Raw genomic sequence first — 11,159 nt, 5'->3', positions numbered from 1 at the left:
AACTACCAAACGCCGCTCCGCTTCTTTGCCTGACACGTCTGTGCGTCCCTTTTTTTCTAACGAATGAATATAACTATGATTGACGTCAAGCGTATTGATATCGGCAAATATCTTCCAAGTTTGGTAAACGCTAGCTGATTATAAATAATAAGTCGGGGGAATTTATACTATTAAGGCGCAGATAAATATTTTAAATGAATGGTGATATCCACAAGTACAAAAATTACGTACATTTCCAAAGCTTTAATTGACGCTGTCCTCAAAATACCTCTATTACCGGGCACTTCGATTCGTTATTCTCGGAAGGACTGTAACCTTTGGCTATAGTTAAACACTTTCTACTATTACATCTTAAAGTTAAGCTTAAAATAAACAGTTCTAAAAGCCTGCTATTCCTAATACATTCTTACAGATACGTCATTGATTATTCACTAGCTGCACTGAAAATTGAAACATATTTGTATTTTCCTATCTGAAAAATTCCAATCGTAATTAAAGTATTTGCATATTACATTGCTATAATGTTCAAGCATTTTCCCTAAATTATTCTACCAACGACTATGTATATTTCAAATTTAAAATATACCTACAAGAACCTAGAGTAATAATGTGCATTCCAAATAAATTATTAAATATCCTCATCGGCGAGGATTAGACAAAAAACCATGGTACTTAGGCTTGCTATGATAAAGCGAAGAGAATTTATACATCTCAGTAAAATATATATTCTAGCAGCGTAAAAATCAAAATAACTATGTTACGAATACTTAAACCCTTAGCGTTACCCTTTATTTGGCAGAAATTCTCAGAATTAAAATACTTCGCAAGACCTCGAAGTAATTCAAAATTGCCTTCACAGACTGGAAAGCTAGATGTCCTTACGTTCCCTTGTCTCTACACGATTTATCCTGACCCTGCATTTCACATTTTAAGTTTCTTTTGCAAGGAATTAAAAATGTTTTTTTTTTCTCGCTATCTTGATTTTGTAATTTTTTCAAAAGCGTTTGTCGACACCAAATAAAATTCCTGACTTTCTAATAAAATTCTCGGACGTTTTCCCATACCTTTTCCTTAAAATTGGCAATCCCACGCGTGACTTGTAAGTGTATTACAAAAGACCTTTCATTTAAGAAGAGGTCTAACTCGTGAATTTAATCGTGAACGTAAAGAAAACAAGAATCTACTGAGCTTTAAAACGTAAAACAGTGCAAAAAATGTCTTTCAATTAAAAATCAGTCATAAAGACACTGACACGGTAACAACTATTGTGCCTGAAAACGAAATGGCGCGGCCATTTCATGTAAAATCTCCTCCGCACTGCAGTACTTCTGCAAGGTACCATTTTTTTCTTCAGTATTTTCACTTTTACGCATTTTCAAAACGGCATAAAGAAACACGTGAACCTGGAAGAAAACAAGAAACTCCAACATGGACAACCATGGTGCTTGTGGCCTGAGAAAACAGCCGATATTTCGCGACGCTATCCCTGGTTTCCCCGCGAAATGACGTCTGCGAAACGAGTGCAGACATTCCATAATGATGAAGTTTCACTACCAAGATTTGGGTAGTGTTTCTGATTGGTTGACGAGACGCACCCTACGTTAACGGCGGCATCAAAGTTGCAAAATCACTCGAAAAATTGCACGCATGCGTTAACGGGCGTGCACAGGTTGTTGTTTTAAAGAGTTGACTACTGACGGAAATATCCTAAAAATTATCACGCAGCAGTTTCATGTCCACAGTACAAAGGCAAAAAATAAATCTGACGTCCGAGTGACTCTGAAAACCTAAGGTCTTAAGGACATAATTTAAATTGCTAATCGTGCACCTCGTTAAGTTATGATGCGCATAAATTTTTGGAGGTTTTATATTGTCTTATTTTGAAATTAAGCTATTACGTTTTTGTCCGTAGGGAAGGTGACATAAAAAATCTTCCTTTCGCTATTGAGTTCCTTCTCTTCAGCACCCATTAACGTCATTGTATGCTTTCCGACGGTTTACGTGTAAATCCGTCTCGTTCCATTGCGGCGGATCCTCTTCAAGGAAAACTGTTCCCTTCAAATGAGACGATTGATAAACTGTCGTGTGGTGCATAAATCTTTCTAGCTGTCTGGGCTGTTTGTCATGTTGGATCGATGAAAATGAACGTTTACCCAGTGTCCTCCTTTCTTATGCCACACGCGTGTTTCTTCGGATTGGCGTGTTAATGGTACACCGGAACTGTAGAATAGACAATAAGGAAAGCAAGTAAAATTCCTACTAAAAAGAGAGAGACAAAAGAAAAAACAAAACAAAACAACCAAAAAAAACAACAACAACAAACCGAACCGGGGTCCTAAACCCCTTTGGATGGGTTTCGGTGAGCGGATCCCAAAAAAAAAAAATGCCGTTTCAAAAGCATCTGGATTGGTGTGGACGCAGCCCAAAGAAACCACTAGTATACTGCTTTACAAATAAAACTCTCATAAGATAACACAAGGCCAGCATTTTACATACTAGGCTAACCCCGGTTATTTGCAAATTTACGTTACCTGTTAAGAAACTGTTGAAGCCGGACATAGCAGATGCAGGCAGCATCGTCTCCCAGCATGTGAACGTGCGGCGACAAAATTGTCGTGTTTATTGGGGTCACTCTTTTGCTGTGAACTATATATATATATAAAAAGAAAAACCAAAACAAAACAAAACCAACAAAAAATAATTAGTAAAGTGCAATTTATCAGGTCCAGTCCACACGAATCGAGACATTTTTAACCGAATATTTGTTTTACCCGGACAGTTCAGTTCTCTGAAGAGCGGTTTCAAAAAGGTGCAGTTTCGTCGAGCGGATTCACTGGAAGGTCGGTTCGTGTAAAAATATCTGGACTCCGTGTGGACGGGACTTAAGAGTCAACAATTTCAACTGAAACACCAGGAAAATAACAGTTTCCACGTTCGCGAGTACGAAATTTGCCGCACTGTTGTTAGGACCGGTTGCTGAAAACTAAGACCTGACAAACGTGAGGAATGATCGTACTGTAGGCTCTAATTATTCTCAACTTTAATTCACGATTCTACATTCACAAAGGGAAGCGGACAAGGAAACTACCACACCTCCTTACGATCTTGTTTGAAGATGAGTAACCTGTCTACTTTCAAACAGTAATTGTATTTCGGCGCTTTCGTACCATCAAACCCTGCTAACAACTTACTAAGCAGTTATACAATTTAAAGAATTGCTATTATTTTTGCAATTCATGATGTCAATGATAAGTTTTTCTTTTCTCCGTATGTCAAACAAATCAATCAAATTTAATTGGAAAACGTTACACCCAGGAGCTTGAAAGAACTCTCAAAAAACATTTGCCATATAATATCCAGCGACCCTCTGTCGTCTCTGAATGAACTACTCATTAATTCGACTTGACTTAAACTGCTTTTCCTTCTTTCTCGATCAAGATACGCACTTACATATACCATAATTTAAATAATCCGTCTCATAGAAGTTTGATGATATGACCATTCAGCCACCATTTAGATGTCTTGTTGGTTTTACTAAAGCACCTATCCTTTTTAATGACAAATGGAGCAAGAGAAGAAAGCTTTACTGCGCAATATTTAGAGTGCTTGCTTACCGTTGTCAAAGTAGAACTTGTGAAACTCCAGACCTTCAACTAAATTACCTCGAGCTTCTGGCTCAAACGCTGTTAAATGTGAGTCCACTAGTTTACTGAAAGTAGTAAAAATAACCAAGGTTTGCACCGATAGAAGTTAAATACCTCGCTTGATCACATAGAAGGCCTTAAAATTCAAAACAGTTTTCTCGGGGGAAAGATAGTGGTTCTAACAACACTTGAAGAAGGAACCGCTTGTCTTTGTACTACATAATATAAATGAACAAACAAAGGGGTTTCACAATAAATTTAAATAAAACTTTTTCTCAGTTGAATAGTCCCTAATCTGATTCTGAAACGGTCCGAGGTCTTTCGCGGGTTTGGTCAAAGACAAAGCTTCATCGTAAATTGGTGGAAATCTACACGTGGTTGTATTGAAGTTTAATTAAGATTAAAAGTCTATAACTGTCCTTAGCTTCCTATTCGAATGACAGGCGATTCCGAATATTTCTATGATGACAGATATAAATACCAGTAAGTTTCGAAGTCTCCAGTGGTAATACTTGTAATCAGCTTTTGAGTTAGCTGGATAATTTGTTGTTCTCGAGCTAAAGGAAATGAAACTACAATTAAAACCATTGAAACTATTATCAATTTGTCTTCGCCTTACCGTTGTAGTACGTCTACTTCAGTTGACAGCGCATGCGCACTTGATTAGAGAAGGAGGGGGTGGGGGAGGGACGAATGGGAAACTGACTTAAAGAGAGAGCTTTGGCGTTTATCGCCATCTCCTTTTCTCTCACAGTTCACGTAGGCCGTCGCATATGTAGCGTCGTTATAGCGTCATTATAGCGTTCTTATAACAACCGTTCCTGCTTTGGAAAGACACTGGATTGAAATAAGTGGCGATTAACGATGAATATACGGTAGAATAGACAACAGTGATTGATTGAAAACTCGTCTGTATTGACTAATAGCAATGTAACACGACCGCAGTGGAATGAAAAGGTTTGAGCTTAAGAGAGTTTACTGTTTTCTCTTGTTCTTTAGAAGTAATGCTTACCTTTAACAGCTACAGCATCAACTTCGTGTTCATCTTCAGAATGTGCCATTAGTTCTTCGTCTGATCCCTGAATAGTAGATCAGATTAAAAAATATTCATTTTAACATTTATCAACACTGCTGAGAAGAGCAAACTAACAAACAAAAAACGAACAAACAAAAATCATAAACCCTTCCAAAGTCTGTTGCAATTGATTAACAGCCGATCAGATATAGGGTAATTCAACAGCGGAGTTAGTAATTTTACTACTTTCCTCAGTAACATCAGAAGACAAAACAGTGAGTTTAAGCTTCACGTATACGGCAAACGGCAAACGTCAGATTCAAGTTCAGAATTTCTCAAAACAGAAAATGAGCAGATAAAAATAGCTCAAAACAATTTTTATGGATGAAAAATTGGGTGAAACTACTAATTTATGTGTAGAAATAATGAACAGTAAACGACAAGTAAAGGGGAAACTTGGTCACGTGGTACAAATTCGCGTTTGCCGTTTGACGTAAACGTGATGCTTAACCTCTCTAATGATGCAACTAACTATACGTGTATTGCCTAGCACCAAATGGTTACCGGCTACGATGATGTAGGTACCTCACGAAATATAATGCGTTTGAGTTTCCCAGACCTTAAGTGTCGTCACGCAACACAACGTTCCCGAGGAGCGTTGTGTGACAACACTAAAAACGGCTGTGCAGCAGACTACCCAGCTCCCTTACCTTTTTCTTGCTTACAAAAGGCCGAACTGTAAACAAAGAAAACGACCATTAGAAAGAGTGGAGGTTTCCTATCTTTACACATGCTTTAGAACGAATCAAAATAAGTCTTTATGAACGCTCACGCTAAAAAGGGGATCAACGTTTCCAGCCGTATACATATGTAGCCCTTCAGGAAAACAGACAGTGTTCGGTTGACTGCGCAGAGTAGATATGTATTTTAACTACGCCTTATACTTAGCTACTTGCTGCTGTACATGTAGCAACGCAAATTATATTCTTATCTGAGAGTTCTGAGACGACTGCCCCTACGACAATAATTAATTACAACTGGTTTTAACTTTGAGCAAGACTTAAATTTCCAAGTCCGAATTTCTCTTCGCTAAAACCAAATGCCGAAAAAAAAGCAACCTGAAACACTGAGTTCCACCAAATTTGTTTCCGCATGCAGTTATTGCCGATGAAGTATTATTGGATTCTACCCAGCATTCCACCAACAATTTCCATTTTGCCGCACTATCATAAATTAAATAATGACAAATAAATATCGTCCATTAAAGAAAATTTCAAGCAAAACGACAACCTCATCTTAGGCCCCGTTAACACGTATCCGTTTTTGTTTGAAAACGAGAGATTTTTTTTCTCCAGTTTTGCCCACCGTTCACACGTATCCGGTGAAAACTCATCTTTTCAAAAACGTTCTTTTTTGAAAACGCCGTTTTGCTGTACTTTAGGGGATGGATGAAAACAGAGGTTTTTGAAAACGCTTACGTCACGGTGTTGAGTGCCAATGAATGCGCATGCTGCCATCAACATTATTTCTGAACATTATCATTATCAGTCCGGAATATCCCTAAATTTAAGGACAGGGCCAACTGGTCACGCGCCACTTTTTAACCAATGAGATGGCGCGCTTGTGTTTATCAACAAACAAATCAAAACATCGCCCCAGTGATAAAAAATTTTCAAAACAACGGACGGAGTCGGACAGAATTAAAAGATGAGCTTACAGTACTCGTCTAGGTTGCACATTTAATATTTCAAAGAAAACATGTCATGTAAGAGAATATAGAGCATTAATCATTGCAAGGAATCACTGGGGTGTTCGAACTGATTCCGGACCGATCGCAGAGGTCGTGGCTTCACTGGCATGGTTTGCAAGATTTTTGATAGAAGCAAACTCGTACCGTGTAAAAATAGCCTTAGAGAGAGTGTGAAAATTTGTTGAGATCGTACAAAACAACATTGGTACTACCTATTAACTTCTTCAGGACAAGAATCAAAGAACCAGTCATCATAACCAGAATAGAAAGTAGTTGAAATTTATTAATTTTTCTTGTTTGTTTTTTTGTGTTGTTTCGTGTTGACTTCGCGCATCTGGTGCTTTCTTTGCTTGCTGTAGTACCTGCAACGTTTTAATTTTATCCCAGATAATTAGTGCATGTTCAATGAGTAGCGAAATACAGCATTTACAATTGAGATTTGCCTTGTTTCTTTGATTGTTTTTTAACGGCGGATGAACATTTGGAGAATCCAACAACATTAAATCTTTCCAGATTAGTGAATTTCAGAAACAAAGCGGTTAGTATCTACCTTGCGCTTGTGTTCTTCAATTTCATCCCCGCAAATTCGGCAAAGTGAGGCGAGATGTTGGACGTGAATATCCATAACACTAATAAAGTTGTTTTGGCCTTGAAAAGAAAAAAGGCAAAGGCTCGTACTTAAGCGAAAAAAAGTAATAACACGGCTTTTGTGAGAAACCCGGGAGTGGAAAACCTACGTGTTTTGGACCTCGGAATTCAAAAATTGTCTACCAAAATTCTAGGTTGTCTGCCACCTCCACATTCAACATGATAAAAGTTAATCGATATGACAATCGAGGAATAATATCTAGAACTTCGTAAAAAATCTGTGAATCGAAAAAATAATAGATACAAGTTGTTCACCTACCTTGAAAGCCGACATAAATCTCTCCTATACATCGCTTTGTTTAAAAGATAAAAGAAGAATAAGCCACAAAATGTGCTGAATATTTCACGAGACACTTCCAATATGGCTTCCGATACGCTGTCCACTTAAAAAAATTGTGTATGCCTCATGAAAAGTCTTAAAAATATGCCTGAGAACCTCGAAACGATGACTGATTCTGTCCGACTCCGTCCGTTGTTTTGAAAATTTTTGATCACTGGGGCGATGTTTTGATTTGTTTGTTGATAAACACAAGCGCGCCTTCTCATTGGTTGAAAAGTGTCGCGTGACCAGTTGGCCCTGTCCTTAAATTTAGGGATATTCCGGACTGATTATCATCATTGTTTTTATCTGGACGGGCCTAAACGATGACTCAACGTGAGGACACGGATTTTTTTGCAAACGGAGAAAAAAATCCCTCTTTTCGAAGAACCTTCATTATCCAAGCGAAGGACATTGTTGTTTCGAGATAGATTAGTGCATGCACTGACTCAAAACGCAATGAGGAAGCTAAAACAACGCAATTATGGACCAACCGAGGAAGAAAAAGAGAGGAAGTGCTTATCTCTTAGTCATGGTAATTAGTAATAACGATTTCTAATTAGACGTTTAATAAAGATGGCGCAGACGTAGCATTACCTTCAAAGTTCAGGGCAGATGTTATCACCAAAATGGTGTTTATATCAGTAGTTATCATTTGTTACTATATCCTTGCGAGCGAAAGCCGCTTACAGACTCTTTATTTGACATGGGTTTATGATCAAGGCACAAACGAAAGTCACAGAACTGTCAATGGATCAACAATGTCTTTTACCGAAGAAGGCGCTATCATATTTACAGTTGACCGTTTAGCAGTTTATTTCAATTTAAGTCAGACGAAACAGAACATATTAACTGCTCGACAGAACTGTCTCAAACAGAAATGCACGACAGCCTGCAAGGCCGGATAACAGTGCTGATCAATACTAACACAGGGTAACCAGTGATCCTCCACGAGGGAATGTCTTTTGTTTATCAATTGGAGACTTGGAAATGACTAGAATTATAAACAAAACCCTGTGGCTCATTGCTAATGCTTTCAGGTCTTTTAAAGTGGTCAGGTTATTGGAGTGAAAACAACTCGGTTATATTCTATTACATTATTTATTATTTATTCATTATTTAATCGTGACTTGCATGTTTACCGCCAGAACAAAGTCACATTCAACTTTTTCAAAATTACAACGGGTTTAAAACATTTAATCAAAACGCATACTCATTAATTAAGAACTACTTCTCCAAAAAAGAAACGATTTGTCTCAAAAGCGTTTAAGATTTATATTTAACGAGTTTGGGTGTTATGAGATTATTTGGTTACCTGAATTAGCAGAAAACCTACGCGCCACGATGGTGGTTAAGATGGCACCCTGAAACGACAACAATATCGTGATATGAATGAATACAGAGTAGAATATTAATTATACCTGCAGAGAGATTAAAATTACTTGTAGCCAGGATTGTGGTGAGAATTGCACCCTAAAGAAACACGAAACAAACCTGAGTAACGCAAAAGAACATAGTTTCAAATAAATAAAAACACACGGCAATCATGTTGAAACGTTTTTCCCATTATTTAACTGCCTGTTGAAAACAAACACCGCACCGGTTTTTGTTTTTTGAAAGATTTTTAAGCTGGATATTACATCAATATTTAAAGAATATCATTCATAAATGTGCAAGCAAAATAAACCAATCACAGTTAACTTCTGAATTTTCAACCAATCAGACAAAAGCCAAAGAAAAGTGGTGTCGCCTATACAACTTTTCCTACCATTGCCACCCGCTACAAGTGGTTTTTCCCGCCCTAACAGCGGTTACAGCTGTATGTTCGGAGTTGTGATTAGTTTGCTCAGCAATCTGTGGAAATGCTGCTGATATTCAAGAAGAAATAGTGGACTGCATATTTTACAGAAATAACAAGACCGAGATCCCCTCCCGCTTTCTTTTTGCTATATCGGCCGATGCGTTATTTCTTCTCAAAGGACATGTTACATACAAGTAATACTTTCTTAGAAGCCTGAATCACTTGTTACAACCCGTTTCGTTCCAAATCACTTTCGGGCGACCAGTTTCACCCACCAGAAAATCGTGCTTAACTACTTCTATTACACCAAATTCAAAGACCAAATTCGTCAATCTAAGGCTTGCATAACATCAACCTTGAACCCAGACTTGGTGTTAGACATCATTCGGAAGTCCGACAATGTAATCTGAATTATACATCATTACAAACTGAAATATGTTGGTAACTCTCAAAAGCCTGTTTGAGTGAATATAAGCAAAGGCCCAAGAATATAGAATTTACAGTACCTGTAACCACTAGATACTAACAGTGAGATCTTTTATCCTGGACTAACCTTCAGCTTTCTTCTTGCATTAAACTTCTTCAGTCCGTCAAGAGTTTCTTGCCTGTGTACTTTAGATGCAACGCGTTCACGGTTCTGAAAAAATGACGCAATTGTTATGTATACTTTTTTTTCAGTACCTTGTAGCATTGAAGACCTAATCGCAGAGACTAGACCAAACATAAGTGGCATGGAGTTCGTTGGCACTTTCACCTCCGTGTATGTCTAGACACAAGGGCGACCATGCAAAGCTATACTACAGCCGTAGCCAGAGTCTTAGACAATCGTAGATGACTACTCGAGCTTGTAATATCCCAACTATTTGTGTCAGGTTGAGACTCTCTTTTTAACACAAAATGAGACCATAAATACGTTCAAAAAAATTCTGGGTCGCCATCTTTTCCAGCAACAAGAAAAAAGAAACGGACATACGTTGATTTGAAAAAAAGTAGCACTGATGATTTTATATACTTACGACGATCCATGGATGTTTCAGGGCTCCTGCTGCAGTGATTCTTTTGGACGCGTCCACAGAGAGCAATGTATTTATAAGCTCCTGTGGAGAAAGAGACAAGAGGACAGGCTTGTACTAATGCCATACTAGCTAATTTTCGCTTTCCATAATATGAAACTGGGGAAAAGATACTAGAAAGACTACCAATTAATGAAAACTATTATCGTGAAACCAGCCATGTTACGACAATGGACGGCTCGGGATGCTAAAGCTATAGGTACATAAGCTTGAGGGATAATCAGCTAGCTTTACTTTAAAATTTAATAACGGTTTTGAGAGCACCTCAGGACGGGTCGCCACGGGATCAGGTAGTACTAACTTTCCAGTCAGTGGACAAAATTCTATAATGTTACCATTGAAAAAATCCTGTGAAGTTGCATGCCACTTACCTAACTGGGCGTTTGCATGATGCGATAGGTTTTTCATTATTTTACACGATGTATAGACCCATTGTGAAAATGGCTACTGGATTAATAATCTCTTGTTTAAATTACAATTACCCTGACTAGCCTTGCTTAAGTTAATGTATTCTTTTGAATATTGTACTGAAGAAGGAGTCTAGTCTGGCTAATTTTAATTTAAACAAAAGAAAATTAATCCAGCAGCCATTTTTGCATTGGTTCTAACGTAACCTTGAAAGTTTGAAGGTTAATTATGCTTACCTTCGCCTCATCCGTGACGGTGTCCCACTCCGGTGAGGGGTACTAACAAGGAAAGAGAGGAAAATTCCACGACTGCGCCTTGCTTAGTAAACGATAAATTATGTGTTCTATGATGGTTACACCGTTATGTGTACTACAAATTGCATTTTGCAGCAAACTGTATAGTATAGACAAAGGCTTAGTGTTGGAAATAAAACAAGATATAAAAACCACATATTAGTCTAAGGGGGACGCACCCGCGCGTAAATGAGTTGCTAAGTCCCAA

The 11,159-nt window shown here is 37.9% G+C and overlaps 1 protein-coding gene across 2 annotated transcripts in view; it reads right to left on the bottom strand.

The window, feature by feature from the left end:
* Window positions 1-223: 223 nt before the first annotated feature.
* Window positions 224-11,159, bottom strand: part of LOC140935176 (calcium/calmodulin-dependent protein kinase type II delta chain-like) — a 20,494-nt gene continuing 9,558 nt past the window's right edge. The window contains exons 10-19 of one of the 2 annotated variants that reach the window (XM_073384711.1): window positions 10,895-10,936; window positions 10,194-10,274; window positions 9,731-9,814; window positions 8,798-8,849; window positions 5,370-5,395; window positions 4,657-4,723; window positions 4,126-4,201; window positions 3,615-3,709; window positions 2,532-2,646; window positions 224-2,220 (exon numbers count right to left, since the gene is read on the bottom strand). In XM_073384711.1, the coding sequence (XP_073240812.1) occupies window positions 2,103-2,220; window positions 2,532-2,646; window positions 3,615-3,709; window positions 4,126-4,201; window positions 4,657-4,723; window positions 5,370-5,395; window positions 8,798-8,849; window positions 9,731-9,814; window positions 10,194-10,274; window positions 10,895-10,936 (756 nt within the window). In that variant the 3' untranslated portion in view covers window positions 224-2,102. Of the gene's footprint in view, window positions 2,221-2,531; window positions 2,647-3,614; window positions 3,710-4,125; window positions 4,202-4,656; window positions 4,724-5,369; window positions 5,396-8,691; window positions 8,741-8,797; window positions 8,850-9,730; window positions 9,815-10,193; window positions 10,275-10,894; window positions 10,937-11,159 lie in introns of both variants that reach the window. The other variant, XM_073384712.1, reaches the window with a different exon arrangement.

Source organism: Porites lutea, chromosome 4 (assembly GCF_958299795.1).
Source record: "Porites lutea chromosome 4, jaPorLute2.1, whole genome shotgun sequence".
Classification (NCBI taxonomy): domain Eukaryota; kingdom Metazoa; phylum Cnidaria; class Anthozoa; order Scleractinia; family Poritidae; genus Porites; species Porites lutea.
Note: the sequence above shows the minus strand (reverse complement) of the source record. Positions and strands in the feature narration are given on the sequence as shown.